The sequence below is a fragment of the Musa acuminata genome, chromosome BXJ1-1, assembly GCF_036884655.1.
Source record: "Musa acuminata AAA Group cultivar baxijiao chromosome BXJ1-1, Cavendish_Baxijiao_AAA, whole genome shotgun sequence".
NCBI classification, from domain to species: Eukaryota; Viridiplantae; Streptophyta; class Magnoliopsida; order Zingiberales; family Musaceae; genus Musa; species Musa acuminata.
This window is the reverse complement of record NC_088327.1, coordinates 7,850,494-7,867,190: the sequence shown is the minus strand read 5'-3', so window position 1 is coordinate 7,867,190 and position 16,697 is coordinate 7,850,494. Positions and strand designations below refer to the sequence as shown.

General features: G+C 36.6%; 2 protein-coding genes across 3 annotated transcripts; both read left to right on the top strand.

The window, feature by feature from the left end:
* Nucleotides 1-431: 431 nt before the first annotated feature.
* Nucleotides 432-9,556, top strand: LOC103983568 (peptidyl-prolyl cis-trans isomerase CYP71). 2 transcript variants are annotated; one of them, XM_009400804.3, is made up of 14 exons: nucleotides 432-680; nucleotides 785-870; nucleotides 2,679-2,767; nucleotides 3,010-3,249; nucleotides 3,351-3,472; nucleotides 3,692-3,767; nucleotides 4,110-4,217; nucleotides 4,298-4,474; nucleotides 4,929-5,146; nucleotides 5,455-5,587; nucleotides 5,825-6,048; nucleotides 8,564-8,717; nucleotides 8,798-8,907; nucleotides 9,223-9,556. In XM_009400804.3, the coding sequence occupies exons 1-13, from the start codon at nucleotides 511-513 to the stop codon at nucleotides 8,879-8,881; spliced, it is 1,881 nt and encodes a 626-aa protein (XP_009399079.1). In that variant the 5' UTR covers nucleotides 432-510; the 3' UTR covers nucleotides 8,882-8,907; nucleotides 9,223-9,556. The 2 variants fall into 2 exon arrangements, with proteins under 2 accessions (XP_009399079.1, XP_009399087.1); XM_009400812.3 differs by lacking the exon at nucleotides 432-680 and having other exon boundaries at nucleotides 844-870; nucleotides 3,002-3,249; nucleotides 9,223-9,434.
* A 921-nt stretch (nucleotides 9,557-10,477) lies between these two features.
* LOC103983599 (monodehydroascorbate reductase 3, cytosolic) lies at nucleotides 10,478-16,592 on the top strand. The gene is made up of 10 exons (XM_009400842.3): nucleotides 10,478-10,607; nucleotides 10,907-10,978; nucleotides 13,475-13,526; nucleotides 13,887-13,967; nucleotides 14,456-14,574; nucleotides 14,677-14,896; nucleotides 15,116-15,234; nucleotides 15,329-15,454; nucleotides 15,823-15,963; nucleotides 16,103-16,592. The coding sequence occupies exons 1-10, from the start codon at nucleotides 10,557-10,559 to the stop codon at nucleotides 16,424-16,426; spliced, it is 1,305 nt and encodes a 434-aa protein (XP_009399117.2). The 5' UTR covers nucleotides 10,478-10,556; the 3' UTR covers nucleotides 16,427-16,592.
* Nucleotides 16,593-16,697: the final 105 nt, after the last annotated feature.

The window sequence follows — 16,697 nt, the reverse complement described above, 5'->3', positions numbered from 1 at the left end:
GATTATTGGACTGCCCAAACTGTTACAATATTAGATGGATGATGTCAGAATCCCTCTTTAGCTGGCATGAAATATATATTTAAGAGTATAGAGTGCAACTTTTATTTAATTCATTCTTTGATTAATAATCCAATTACAATATATTCTCTCATTTCCATAGGCTCCCTAAGTATACGAAGGAAAAAAAGTATTAGTTCAGTCTTCGAAGCAGATTACGTAATATATTTACTTTAATAAAATAATCCTCTAAATAATATATTTCCATCTTTAATATTATTTAATAATGAATAAACATCTTTATTGAATGAAATATTTAATCTCATCACGGCGTACACGTGGACTTTTGTGGTCGCAACGGGCCTTTATATGGAGAATTAACGGTCCAGCCCGGCCCGTTATAAATCTCGACTCTCCTCTAAAGCCGAAACCCCATAACCGGAACCCTAAATCTTGGTTTTCTCTGCGTCTCTTCCCTCACACCCGCCTTCTCTATTGATCTCGCTCTGGACGATGGAGGAGCGCGGGAACGGGAATCCCTCGTCCGACCCGCCACCACCAACGCCGGCGGAGGACGGAGAGGAGGAGACGATGATAGGGCCCGGGCCCGCCCTTCGCGCGCGATCCAAGCGCCCTCTCCAGTTCGAGCATGCCTATCTCGACGTCCTTCCTTGCGCCCACATGTAATAATCGGTTCTCTTACGAGATCTTAGTTTTAGCTTCAGTTCATAGCGTCATCGCTCTCTGCCTGTGGTCTTCCCCTGACGCGAGGCATGGCATTCTGCAGGTACGAGAAAAGTTACATGCACAGAGATGTCGTCACGCACGTGGCCGTGTCGACTGCCGATTTCTTTATCACTGGAAGCGTTGATGGTGTTCCCTCTCTCTCACTGTTCCTTTCTGTGTGACTTGTTCTTGCGTTTGATTTTTCTTTTTAGCTTAGTGCGGTTTGCGAGGAATCTGTTTATTCTAGGCTTTTGATCATGTTCCGTCAAGGTTGTTAAATGAAACTAAATCTTACGCTGTTTACTAGTTGCATACTGTTGGTTAATTTTGCATCACTATCTTGTTCATGATGGTAATTGTTCTCTTTTGGCACTAGACAATGGTTGAGGTATATTTGAAAGGCTGCATTATGCATCAAATTTTGTATTCTTTATCATGTTTAACCTGATTAGAAGAATTCACTTCTAAATGTATTAGATAGCTGTGCCATGATCATATATGAAAACCGTGCTTCTTGTTGGGCATCTCCATTGCAGTTTGCTTTCCTATGGTTTCTCTATTTTTTTAAAATATGAATTAAGGCAATGCTGATGCACATATAGCTGCTCCTATTTCTAATGCCTGTATGTTCTTGCTCCTTGGAGATATAATGATGCTTATTGGACTGTGCTTTGATTCTCTTCCCACTGCTTTATTGCTGACAATGACATTGAGCAGTTGTAGGAGTTAGAACATGCTGACAGATATTGTAGTTTTGAATTTAGACTAACCTATTAAACAATACTATTGAACTAATTAGTAGCCATCAGCTAACTGCACTTGTTTTGATGTCACAAGCAGACCCAATAGACTCATTGGCCCATTAACTTAAATGAAATGGAACTTAAAGTACATGCCCCAAAATGCTTAAAGTAGCAGGCCAGTTTAGTCGTAGTTCTTCCCTGTTTTCCTTTGATGTCTTTGTCGAGGCCAATATGTATGACCAAAATGTCTTTTCTGTGGTTTCTTTGTGGATCTGAACCTAGGAAGCCCCATATTGGTGTGTATCAGGTAACTCCCATCTTAACATGTATTAGCCCATTCTGTAGGACCCATAGATTTGCTCTATAACCAATTGGTACGGATCGATTAGATAGGTTCATTTGGCCCAACAACATGGAGAAAGCAGACCTTAAACCATGCAGCCAAGAATGCTTCAGCCCAAGTTATTAGTTGTATACTAGTTTAGTTTTGTATATCAATTTAACTCAATTATCTATACATTAGGCTATTCTAGCTAGGGTTCCAAATTTAACACTTTTAACAATTTGTGGGGTAATGAGGTCAATTAGCAGGCTGCCATTTGATGAAGCACATGTCGGTCATTGCCTCAGACTCAGTGGTCCCTGAGGTATTGTTTGCTCTGGAAGGACCCAGCATGTTTTTATCCTTCTGAGATGATCCCCAAAGGGCACCTTAAAGAGAGGAGGCTTGGAGAGGCTCTTATAAGATATTGGCTCTCCAACTTCCTAACCAATGTGGGAATAATGTGGCATCATAAGGGTAGGTCTAGAAAGACTTGTGGCTTATCAATTGGGGGTCTTGATGATGCCATATTAGTCCCACATTGTTTATATAGTTGGAGCGCCAAGGCCTTAATAAGAGCCTCCAAGCTTCCTCTCCTTGAGGCACATTGTGGGCCTAATATTGAAGGACATAACTGTGTGGGCCATGACCTGAAGGGGATAATACATTGCAAGTCTGAGCTGATGACCAACGTGTGCTTCAACATATATGGTGATTGAGTATAATGTTATATTATATTTTAGATAACATGACTTTTCCATGTAAAAAATCTTCCGAAATCAGATTAAATGGGGAGTTTTTGGTCGCTTTATTTATCTTTATGCTCTAGTTTTGTGCCTTCGTTGCAGTTTATTGATGTCATCTTCTTCCATGATGTTCATTTCTTGCAGGGCACTTAAAATTTTGGAAGAAGAAACCTCTAGGAATTGAGTTTGCTAAACATTTCAGATCTCACCTTGGCCCTATAGAAGACTTGGCTGTGAGTACTTTCCTAGTGATTATAATCTTCCTTGCCAGGACCAGTTCATTATATGATAGGTGTTTGATCTTATGCTTAGCTAAGATAACTTGCCAGGAGTAGTTCATTATATGATAGGTGTTTGCCAGGAGTAGTAGTTGTTTTTTGAATATGTTGATGTTCTTGTCCTTGCTAAATGTTTCAAAGTTAAAAAAATGTGTTAGTTTAGCTGCTGTTGATCATGGTGTTGTTCAGTAATGCAGGTCAGTGTTGATGGCTTATTGTGTTGTACAATCTCTAATGACCGGTCTGTAAAGATTTATGATGTTGTTAACTATGACATGATGTTTATGATGCGTCTCCCATTTGTTCCCGGTGCGGTTGAATGGGTCTACAGGCAGGGGGATGTCAAAGCTAAGCTTGCAATTAGTGACCGACATTCAGCTTTTGTTGGCATATATGATGTGCGCGCTGGTTCAAATGAACCAATCATCTCCAAGGAGGTTGATGTGGTTATCCTTTTTTATTTGAAGCCTTAAAGCAAAATCAGTCTGTTTTCGACACTTGTTGTTGCATATATTGTCTAATTTTCTTTCTTCTGCAGATTCACATGGGCCCCATACGAGTAATGAAGTACAACCACATACATGATGTTGTGATATCAGCTGATGCCAAAGGTGTCATTGAATACTGGTGTCCGGATAATCTCCAGTTTCCAGAAAATGGGTTGGTACTATTTCTTGTACTATTGTAGCATTATAAAAAAATTAGATAATTCTTACCTTAGATAAATAGTCATTGTTATTTGATTGCAAATGTTTATCCACATAAATATGAATGATCAAACTTCATGAGCTAATTTTCTAATGAGCAGGCTGATTTGAGGAATTCATACATTAGAAAATGAGTATTGAATAATTATATGTTTTCCTTGTTTTTGTGCAGTGTGAGTTTCAAATACAAAACTGACACGAACCTATTTGACATTGCTAAGTGCAAGACAACTGTATCAGCAATTGAGGTACTGTACTCATTTACATCATGCTTTTCTCTTTCTTTTTATCCTTCTCTTCGGCTTTTGTTAAGTTCATTTTGTGTAGCAACTTAGGACTTTTATCTCTAGTTATTACCAGGTGTACTGTCATGCATGTCTTTTTATGTAAGTTCACTGTATAGCAGAAAAAAATAATGGTTGATAATTTGTCCAATTTTGAAGATAACTTTGTTGCGTTGTGTGTTTTCTTTTCTAATGCCTGTTACCTCAATATTTTGGCAGTTCATACTGTTTAAATTCCAAAGGGGACAACAAACAAAATGATTTTTAGTAAATTGTTCAATTTTTTGATGGTTTTTGTTTGTTTAGGTAAGCCCAAATGGTAGTCAGTTTGCTATAACATCTCCAGATCGCCGGATCCGTGTTTTTTGGTTCAAAACGGGTAAACTAAGACGTGTATATGATGAGTCTCTTGAGGTAACACATTCCTATCTGAAAGCTGTCATTGAATATGATTCATTGTCAGGATCCTGGAATTTGTTATAATTGCTGATCAGGTGGCCCAAGATCTGCAAAGAAGTGATGCTCCTTTATATCGCCTTGAGGCTATTGATTTTGGGCGAAGAATGGCTGTTGAGAAGGAAATAGAGAAGACAGAAAATGCTCCACAACCAAATGCTATCTTTGACGAGAGCTCTAACTTTCTTATTTATGCTACTCTCTTGGGAATAAAAGTAAGCCTTGCTTTTTTGCCTGTGCTGACAACTTGAACAATTCTACCATGCTTTGATTTCTATTTTTGTGAAACTTGCACTCATAGTTCGTCTAGCATTTTATACATGGATTGCATTCTAAAGTTACTTTGGAAGTCCCATCCTTCTTTTTTTCTCATTTCTTTTCTTTGATACATGAACCTGTATGTTCAAGTTAATTTGTTGCATATCTTTAAATTGCATATTTACTGGCTATATTTTTGCATTTCACATTACCTATGAAGTAGTAGTAGCTTAGAAGTTGTGGTGACTGTCTTGATTGTATTCTCTTTGTAGTTTAAACTATGCAAACATTCAATGTACTGGTTGCAAATCTATATTAAATGCTGTGGAAAGACATAAATAGCGAAATTCCCACAATAGTTTGTTCCATATCACTCTAATTTAATTTTTTTAATTTTCTTTCCTACTACAGATTGTCAATTTGCATACAAATAAAGTTGCACGGATACTTGGAAAAGTGGAGAACAATGATAGATTTTTAAGAATTGCTTTGTACCAAGGTGACAAGAGTAACAAAAAGGTTAGGAAGATTCCTGCAGCAGCTGCAAATGCTAATGAGAGCAAAGAGCCCTTGACGGATCCTACACTTCTTTGCTGTGCTTTTAAGAAACATAGAATTTATTTGTTCAGGTATATGGTTCAATATGCAGTCAATTTTCTTGCCTCATATCACTCATAGATCATGGTAGGTTGAACTGGAATTGATCATGAATTAACCTTATCTAATCGTGTGCTTTGCAACTAAATGGTTGTTGACAACTAGTTATGATGCAATTTTTTGTCATAATATTCTCTGTATTAGAGTGTTGCTTGTGTTGATTATAACATTATATCACATTGCATATGTTGAGCATACAATTTGTCATTATCAACGGTGTAATCACCTGGTTTAAGTTGCTTTTGCATTGTATTGAACATTCTTGTTTTGCTGTGAATAGCCGTAGAGAACCTGAAGAACCTGAAGATGCAACAAAGGGACGGGATGTTTTTAATGAAAAACCACCTCCTGAAGAGCTTTTAGCTGTATCGGACCTAGGAAAAGCTGTTACATCATCCCTTCCTGATAATGTGGTAGTGTTTTTTGTTTTCCAATAGAATGCTTTGTATTTTATTATGCCATAAAACCTCTTTGTACCATTTGTCATTGGTTCATTTGATTTTCATATTTCAGTTGTTTGCTTTCATTTAGTGTTTTAATTTGTTGCTGAATTTAGGTAGGAAACAATATTAATTTGGTTTGCATGAATATGATGAAGAAATGATTAATGACCTGAATTAATCTCCTGAATGGGTTCATTGTATTGTCAGGTGCTGCACACATCACTTGGTGATATTCACTTGAGATTGTATCCTGAAGAGTGCCCAAAAACTGTGGAGAATTTCACAACTCATTGTAAAAATGGTTATTATGATAATCTCATCTTCCATCGTGTAATAAAAGGATTCATGATACAGACAGGGGATCCCTTGGGTGATGGCACTGGTGGACAATCTATATGGGGAAGGGAATTTGAAGATGAGTTTCATAAAAGGTGCACTTCCATCCAAACCTACTGACAAATTTGTTTCATAAAATTTGTTTTTGTATGGACTTTCTATTTTAGTTTCCAGTGCAATAGATATGTCATTTAAGCTTTATTGTTCCCTTATACTGTAGTATCTACTAACTTGCTATTTCAAAATCCGGTGCAATGGTACTAGATAACCCTGCAGTCGATATATGCTTCCTAATAATAACTTCTCTCTCTCTCTTGTGCCCGCTTGCGCACTTTGCAGCTTCAATCACAATTGATTATCCTGCTTGAAAATGTATGTACATATCTATCTGGACATGCTTAAACCATCTTTGGATGATTCACCTTGCTTGGTTTTGCCTTCTTTCTTCAGAATCCAATAATTTCATTTTTGACCTTACATCTAATCTGTATGGTATCACTTCTAATCTAAACAGTTACAGGGCATTAGTTCCTCATGTGGGCAATCACTTGCAATGTATCTTCTTTAAGCTTTCCTGGTTGCATAGGAGATCTATGTGATAGAAGTTTCTTGGTCTGCAGTTTTTGACAATTTATTCATTTCTTCCCCTGGTATTTGTGAGGTTGCACTTTTTATATTCAATTTAGGTGTTTTGATATCTTCTAAAGTTTCTCTTCTGGTTTTAGTTTTACTGCTCCTACAAGAAGCTGTAATTACAACCACTTGAGGTCGCCAGATGGATCCATTCTCATAAGATATGACGATGTTCTGTGCTAGTTTTCAACTGCTTAGCACAGTTCTTCTTGTTTTCATTTTCAGTAGTTAATGCAAAAATTACATGAGTGTGGAATGATATACTGTGAGTACTCTACTGCAAAAATCATTTACAGAAAGCAGAAAGCAAGAGAAGAATAGAGTTAGTCGGAGAGAGGTAGAGGAATCCTCAAGAAGGATAGAATATTACTTCACTAAAATTATGTAAAGACCAGCTTTCTTAACCTTATAAGCTCCTACATAATTAAATTAATCATTTTCCTAAAGTAACTATTATATTAGAATATAGCCTCATTGCTTTCTAGCAAGGCCACTTTTTCCCGTGTAGTTTTGAGTCCTTTGGGTCTCAGTTTGAAAAAATAGAGGTCGGCCGTCGGCATGTTTTAGGCAGTGAAGGTACTTTCTCTAGGTATCCCAAACTAACTATACTTTAACCAGTGATAATCTTTACCAACTCAAAAGAGAACTGCGCTTCTTTAACAGTACTCTTGGTTGATGAAAGGCTACTGTAGGCTTATGGTAAGGTTTGTGAACTTGGGTGACTAGAATTAGAGTCACAGAAATATTCTTTGCTTGTAGGGGAAAGACCATGTTACATTAATCTTCCCAAGACCTACAGTGGTTGGAGTCTCATGCACTGGGCTACCTTATTTTCTTTATACAAAGGATGGCATTTGATTGATGAGCATAGAGTACAGATACATTAGATAAGAAAGAATCATCACAATCTACGCAAAACAAGATATCACTGAGTTTGGGACAGTTAGTTGATATACTTTTTTTGTGTCAACATTTCATATTGGTCATTCTGTGTTGTTCAATTCAAAATTGTGCAGTTTAAAATGTGCCTAGAGAAAAAATTTTCTGTTGTAAAAACAAGACCTGGTATGAATCTAGAATTAGGAAACATCAAGGTGTTAGAAAGCACTTTGCAGTAGAAAACTCAAGTTTCTGGTTTAGTAGTCCTAAGTTATCTTATTGCACACTGTAGTACCATGAAGGGTCACCATATGGAATTCATCAGTTTTACAAATATGACCTGTAAATGAGACAAAAATTAGATTCTAGGGAGTATTTACTTTACACAATGAAAAAGATGTTTTAATTTAGTGATCGAGTGCTGATTCAACTTAGGGTTAACTCATGGTTATCTTTTTTTCTCCAAAAAAAAGTTTTTCTTGTTACAATGTGTATGTGATTTTCTTTGATAAAATCAGTTCGGAAAATTAACTTGCATGTTACCAAGCTAGGTAGTAAAAATTCTATTTTCAAATAATTATTATGCATAGAATTGAGAATAAGTTTTGACAACCATTGGAAGACATTTTTCAGCATTAGGGTACTGATTAATCATAGTTTTAAATTTTAGAGCCTGAATATGCCAAAGGACATTGTTCTTGTTGGAGTCGTATATACTTGCACATCAAGCAAAATTTCAACTCTGAAGATAATTCTGACTTTACTATATTGACGATTGAGGAATTGTTAATCTGAGGGCATCATTGTCTCCATTCAATAGGAGTGAACTTTGGACAGGAGTTGATGTAGGCTTATATTGTTTCATTGAAGAAATGCAATCAAGAGCTTGATATATATATATATATATATATATATATATATATATATATATATATATATATATATATATATATATATATATATATATATATTATTAGAGTTGTTAAAAAAAAATCCAGTGCCTCCGATTTGGACAATACACTTAAATTAGTTCTTACAATAAATTCTTGACTATTATAATGCATCTGATTGGAATTATTGTTATCTGCATGCTTGCAGCTTACGACATGACAGACCTTTCACATTATCAATGGCAAATGCTGGGCCAAATACCAATGGTTCTCAGTTCTTTATTACCACAGTGGCTACCCCATGGCTGGATAATAAGCATACTGTTTTTGGCAGAGTTGTCAAGGGGATGGACGTTGTTCAGGTACAATAGCTTGCAAACTTTGTTGTTATCAGGTTATTAGTTACATATTGACTTTCTTCCCTCTGATGGTATTTGAGCAGGGAATAGAGAAGGTTAAGACAGATAAGAGTGACAAGCCTTATCAGGACGTGAAGATATTGAATGTTACAGTTCCTAAATTGTAGATTTTGAACTGTTCATTGTAGCAAGGGTATGTTCATTTGATGCATGAAATCACGACCTAAAATATCAAACCTTTACCAACTGTTATTTGTTGGCCTGATCCCAATATATGCCTGTACCTTGTGTCCTGACTACACTTTTAGTAATTCCTACACCTTAAATTATGACTCAATGAAGTATGCCATGTTACTATAGCATACCCATATGGCATAAAATCCAAGCCAGACTGGCATTTTGTATTAACCTTCTTTAGAATTCTTACAAATTTAGAAAGCCTTACTACAAACTTAAATAAAAGTACTGTATATATATATTGTGTATCATGTTTTTATCTTGATTGTAGGAAATCGGTGATAAAGTGGACGACGCACTAAAGGAAAGATTCTACTGCTGTCCTGTTGGTCCGCTTGGACGATCAGAAAATCTGGATGTCATTTATATTTGATGTTGTTTATTAAGTTGGAATTAAATTGGCTTTCTTTAACTGTACAAGTGGAGAGCCTTATTAAAGCTCTCAAGCTCGTGAAATGCAGTGAGTGCTACCCATTTTTGTTACTCCACTGGTTTTAGGTACAAAAGATTCCGCTGACGAATAGTAAAACTATTTGGTTGCTGTGGATGTAAAGGCTTAGTGCTGGTTTCTGTTGTTGATAATTTAACGTCTGTTGTTTCTGCAACTTGAAGTCGTAAGTTATGCTGCTTGTGATTAACATGTTAATTTGTGACTTTCATGCCACTGTTTGGTAATTAACGTGTCTGTTCTTTAGAAAGGAACCTACCCATCAAGGTGATCATCGCCCTCTTATATTTTCATCTTAGTGATTCAGTCTCTCCTCAATTCTCAAAGCAATTGATGAACATGTTGATATTTAAGACCTGTTACCGTTGCATGTTGATATCTTAGTGCCAATGTGTGTTGACACAACATAATTTAGATTTCAAAGAATTGATCGTGCTAAATGTGAGATGTCTTTTCCTTGGAAACACAAGTATACTCTCGGTTTAACATGAAAGAGAGGAATTTTTTAATTGCCCCCAATAACCTCGGTTTGTTACTCTTAAACACTTAAAGAGTTGCCATGCACTGCACTGAACCGAACCGTGTCCAAAAGTAAATGACATAATTTCTAGTGATTTGACAAGTTTGACCCACTGTCTCGGCTAGCATTATTATCTATCAGACACCACTCTCTGGATCCCTCTGGATTTATCAAGGTGGATCTAAATCTTGGAACGCATGCGAAGTGAATAATTTTCGTTGCATCGGTTGGGCCTGTGGCTCACATTTAGTAAAGCCATCGAGGCCTGGATAGCAAGTCTGTCATTTTAGTATTTCGCACCGGCAAGCCCATATGTTATTTCTAACGAAAGAATCTCGGAGCGTTCACACAGGGACCTCTGAATGAACGGGTGCGATCTGTGATCGCGAAATCCTTCACTAATCAGAGGGCGTCCGTGATTGCGGGCCGCGACCGTCGCAACGACAGTCCATATTGGGGCAGGCTGTCGTGGCGAGGGCGTGGTTTGTTAGCGATAAGCGTACCAGGATCCGCCACGTGTCTCGAAGCAACTGCGGCGTTCCCCGACCAATCCTTGCGGCCCCTCCCCTATAAATTGAAGCCAATTAATCGGCAGCAGCCTGTGTCAACAGCTAGTTCTTCACCCCTTACAGAGATCATGGCGGAGAAGCACTTCAAGTACGTGATCCTCGGCGGCGGCGTCGCAGCGGTGAGTCTCTGATCGCCTTTTCCCTGGTCTTCCCTCGTCTTCACACTCCTTTTCCAGTTTGGGTCCGTAGAATTTCCCAGATCCTTTTGATCTGGCTGGGAATAGTGATGTTTTTCGTTTAAGTTTCTCTCCACGTACTCTAAATATATGATCGGGTACTACAATAATCTTCCATTATCAGAGATACTAACGATTCAGTGTGTGATGATAGCTGCTGTCATTGCATTCTTCTTCCTTTTTCATTTTCCCCAATTGCAGTTGTTGCAACAATATCAGGGTTTTTCACTTTGATTTTGCAGGGATATGCGGCTAGAGAGTTTGCGAAGCATGGCCTCAATCCAGGAGAATTGGCAATCATATCAAAAGAGGCGGTGTTGTGCTCTACCTTTTGATAAATTTCTCTTCACACTTTTTCAATAAATTATTGGCTTTTTTGGTGTTACAGTCGACAAATTGAGATGTTGTTGTATCCATACTAGCACTCCTTCTTTCTAGGTTGTAGACTTATAGTCGTGGTAAATTTTTACGGACGGAGTGGATAACACTACTATGTGTGGTCTCACTGACTCAACGTAAATTTGTTCAGAAACAAAAAAAGATACATATGCATGACATTGATGCCTGTTGCTTTCTTTGCTTCTGATATCTAGATCTTTTATTGATATATCTCCAAGGGGTGAAAAGCAAATCAAACTCCCAATTCTGAACAAAATCATTAGAAAATTGAAATCTTCTACAACCTAAATGTCAGTCGTCATAGACATGAATTAAACATATTCTTCCCCACTAAAGGGAAAATGACTGATCAGAATCACTGGGAGTGGATAGCATATCTCAATCTTGCCTTTTATCACAAACAGAGACCGAGTCTGGTTGTGGTCTCAACCTTTTGAGCCCTAGAGAAGGTAGAGATGAAGAGAGGAGAATGTGTAGATGGTGAGTTGCTATGGTTTGGAATTTATCCTTTCTTTCGAGATTTGGGTGTAAAATATTATTATAGGAGCAGGAATCGGGGTGTGATGCAGTTGGGGATGGTCAACACTAATGGTGATTTGAAGGGAGGAAAAGGTGATCTTTTCTGGCACGATGGAGATAAGGCTATTTCTTTTTAGGAGGAGTGCCTCAAATCCTTCATCTGCCTCATGGAATTTAAGAGGGTCAGGAATTAAACAACCCTATGATTTTCCTGTTTCATATGTTACTTGATAACTACACCCTTTTTTTTCTCTTACTATTATTTTCATGAGTATCTTAAGTTATAACTAGCGTAGAACTTTCAAGACTAGTGATCATTTTGGCATCCCAATCTGATTGTCATTGAGATCAGTCCAAGTAATAAGCAACTTGCTTGGGTTCAATGAGTTCTCTTCATTCTAACCTGAGTTCTGCATTTTTGAGCCTGACTCAGCTGAGTTTTTAAGCAATTGCCCCAGTTACGACTGAAGTTCACACTTAATTCTTTGGATATCTCTAGCTATTTGCATTGATAAGCAGCATGTTTATAGTGTGTTCTACTGAATTTGTGGGTGAACCAATTGAACCACCAGTCCAACCAGTGATCAGTGAATGGAAACTTGACCAGGTCATTGATTGCTTCGGTTCTAATAATTATGCTGAGCCTTTGGCATATCTTATTTTGCTTTACTTCACATATATAGTAGCATTTTGTTGAACATATGAGGTATTCCATTTGTCTTCCTAGTCATAATGGTGTTGTTGTGGGTTCAGATATTGTTGAAAATTTTATAATTCAAATGAGATATTGTGCTTTTTATAGAACAAAGTTTGTGGTATGGTGGTAATTGACCACAATCTAATTGTTTTGAGATTGTATATTGAAAGGTTTCTTAAAGAAGGTTTTTTCCCTAGATTTTGAACTATAGTCACTGAGCCAGCGACTGAAAAACAACATCTATCTGAGAAAAACTAAGTGGATTCTGAAAAGAAGCCCTTGCTTGAGATCGAAAACAATGTTTAATATTTACCATAGAAATAAGCTTGTTCTTTCTTTTCAAATTTTGAAGAGCAGTTGCACTAATTCATCACAATCCTTTGTTTCCTAGAAATTCTGCCTTTTTGTGAAGTTCTCCCCAAAAGATAGATTATCTAAAATATTCAGCAACAACAATAATAACAACAACAAAACTGTAAGTCTCAGTTCTTTGGGGTTGGTTACATTGATCTTTTGTCACCATTGAGATTTAGAAATTGTAAGTCAAGATACTTAAATCTTTATTTATAGATTATATCAAAATCCTTTTAGGTCTTCCTTTTTCTCTTCTCATACCACTATCATTATGATTTTATCTCTTTTGATTATCGCATCCAGAGATCTCCTAATGACATGCTCATATTATCCTAAATGATTTTCTCTCATCTTATCCTCTAGCAAAACGATATACAGTTATTCATGAATAAAATTATTATTTTTCCTATCTTTCCTAGTAATTCCACCACATCAATATAATTAGTAGATACACCTCTTGAATAATTAGCAACCCTTCTACCAAATCTTCTCTTGACCAAATTATCTTTTGTAAGGACTCTATCATGATCTACTGGTCATCGAAAGGTTATAATCTCTAGAGGTCTATGAATCATGAATTTTTTTAAGATTCTCGTCATATTGATGCTATTCCTTATCTCAGCATATCTTAGCACACCAAGAAATAGAACCTGTAAGTTATCTTATTGCTGAAAAGCAGCCAACATACGTCGTTGTTAAATATCGTGAATGTCACTGCTAGTAAATCATTTCTGTTATAACCATGGCATTGTTGATTATTTCTTATATCTACTATTTTTATCACATTCCTTGAAGCACATTTCTTTGGCACATTGACTTTTAACAAGATAGTATCTTTCAGGTGGCTCCTTATGAACGACCAGCACTTAGCAAGGGATACCTCTTCCCTCAGGGTAGGTCAAAAGTTGTCATTATTAGTTGATTATGTTGTTGTTTTTTATTGGTTTTCCAATGGATGTGTGTTTCCTTATGGTATCTCCTATTAAGTTTTTCTAATATTCAAAACCTGATGCCTTATTTTAATCAGTTTTTGTGAATCAATACCTCCTCAACTGGGTAATGTACCAATTGACTTTTCCATTATTTAATTGGTGTATCTGCAAAAAGCTGTATTTGCTTCAGTAGACTCGTGCAACCTGAGTCATAATCCCTGTATGTTGCACACATGACAAGTTGCATGCATCTTTAATTGATCCATTGAAATGCTTTCTTCATCGATGTATTTATTTAAATTATATATTCTGAATTCACAGGCGCTGCAAGGCTCCCAGGCTTTCATGTTTGTGTAGGGAGTGGGGGAGAAAGACTACTTCCAGAGTGGTATTCAGAAAACGGTCAGTATTCATATTAAATACTTTTTTGTGGTATTTTGGTGTGCAGCACAAGGAAACATGTGTCACATTGGAATCAGAATTGGCATTAAAATGGAAACTTTTGTGAAATCAGAATAAGACTATCCTCTCACATTGATTGTTTTGCATACTGTGAGATTGGAATTGGAATGACTTGAGTCTTTTACATTGTTGGTTTACAAATTTCAGAATTAGAATCAAAATTTAAACTGGTTACAATAACTATATATATTAATTTGCTGTAATTTTATTTATATAGTATGTATTTTTTCTTTTTCTTTATTTCATATTTTATAATGTAAATGGTGCTCATATCATTTTTACTGTGTATCTACTTTTTATATTATACTTTTATATATACATTAAATTGTATTCTTGTTTTTTTATGTATTAATCTGTGTTATCCTTTATATTATTTCATATATTTAAATGTTATTTTACATGCTTTACACATCTGTTTGTGGCTACAGGAATAGAACTGATTCTCAGCACTGAAATCGTAAAAGCAGATTTGGCTTCCAAGACTCTAACCAGTGCAGCTGGTGCAACCTTCACATATGATATTCTGATTATTGCCACTGGTTCTACTGTAAGTCAGTTGGATGAACTTAGCCAATCTTACAATATCTGGATCACATTGAGTTTAAAAGTGATCCAACTTAATATTGTTTTTCACATGCCTTATATGCAGGTTATAAATCTCTCTGATTTTGGTACTCCTGGAGCAAATGCTAACAACATATTTTATCTAAGGGAAATTGATGATGCTGATAAGCTTGTGGCAGCAATAGAGACGAAGAAGAATGGAAAAGTTGTCATTGTTGGAGGAGGATACATTGGTCTTGAACTTAGTGCTGTTATGAAAATGAACAACTTCGATGTCACTATGGTGTACCCTGAGCCCTGGTGCAGTATGTTCCTTATAACCTACATCATATATTTTTTTGTTATTTGACCAAAATAAGATTTATAGAAACTAAGTATATGCTTAAAGGTAGTAATATTTGATCAACTTAGGCTTACCTTCTCATCAAATTTCTGACTGTTAATCCTGAGAGATCCATTTCATATACATGGAGTTAGATTCTTGAATACAATAAAGTCCTAACATAGTTTATTTTTTCTTGCAGTGCCTCGGCTTTTTACTTCAGACATTGCTGCTTTCTATGAAGGTTATTATGCAAATAAGGGAGTAAAAATAGATAAAGGGACGCTTGTTGTTGGATTTGATTCTGATGCCAATGGAGATGTAAGTTTTAAAGCACTATTGATACCGTACAGACAACATTCAAGGTTACTTTTTTCTTCTCAGGCAGTAGTTGATTAGTAGTTTCAATTATCAGGTAACATCAGTGAAGTTGAAAGATGGAAGAGTACTTGAAGCAGACATTGTAGTAGTTGGTGTTGGTGGTAGACCCCTTACAAAACTGTTCAAAGCCCAAGTCGAAGAGGAGAAAGGTGGAATCAAGGTTAAGTCAACTTTGTTGTCCCCTTTAAATATCACAGGAATAGGTGTTAGTCATTATTTGCAATTGACCTTAACCATCTAGCTTTGTTCTGACTATTTAGCATACTGAATATTCACCTACCAGTTTCAATTTGCAACTGAATACTTACAACTTGATACTTTCTGAGTATCTTTATCATGCCCTTTTCATCTTCCGGTTGTGCATTGGAAAAGATGTTATTTTTGCATTTTTCTTCATATCCTGAGTTTAAGATATTGTTTGCGCTTTGTGCCTCTAAATTTCAATTGTAATCTACCTGCATGTTTATTTGTCTTTGTATTTATGATATATTTTATTCAAAAAGTTCTACAATATTCTTTGTGTTGCAGACTGACGGGTTCTTCCAAACAAGTGTTCCTGGGGTGTATGCTGTGGGCGACGTAGCTACCTTCCCCATGAAGCTATACAATGATATAAGGAGAGTCGAGCACGTCGATCATGCCAGAAAATCAGCAGAGCAGGCTGTCAAGGTTACTAGTAATCTTGTCAATTCCACTTTTTTTTTTGTTTTCTCCTTTTCTCTTTAGAGAATGTTTTACACGCCTGCACTTAGTATCTATCGGTCATAAGCTGGATGGTCTTTGAGCCTTTTCTTTTAACTTGAATCAGGCAATCAAGGCAAGTGAGGAAGGTAAAGTAATCGATGAATATGATTATCTTCCTTACTTCTATTCCCGCTCTTTTGATCTGTCATGGCAATTCTATGGAGACAATGTGGGAGAAACAGTTATGTTCGGTGACAACGACCCTGCATCAGCTAAACCAAAATTTGGCTCCTACTGGATCAAAGATGGAAAGCTGCTGGGGGCTTTCCTGGAAGGTGGATCACCAGATGAGACCAAGACAATAGCCAAGTTAGCAAGGCTGCAACCCCAAGTCACAGACCTCGAACAACTTGCAAAGGAAGGCCTCTCATTTGCTTCCAAGATTTGAGTTGATAAAATTGTTCCATCGGCTTATAGATGGTCTTTGTTAACCTCAGAAGGTAACTGATGTTTCCTTCATGAGGTTGAATATTAATGAACTCGATTGGTCTGACGCACTCGATTGCATTACATTTATGTATGAATGTTATGACCATGGCATTAGATTTTCTTTATTCGTCTGCAGATAATTATGCTACGTTATGACAACATAACTGGCAAGACTTAATTATTGGATTACTCATTAGGACTCGACCAAGGTTTGAGCGTGAGAAGATCAT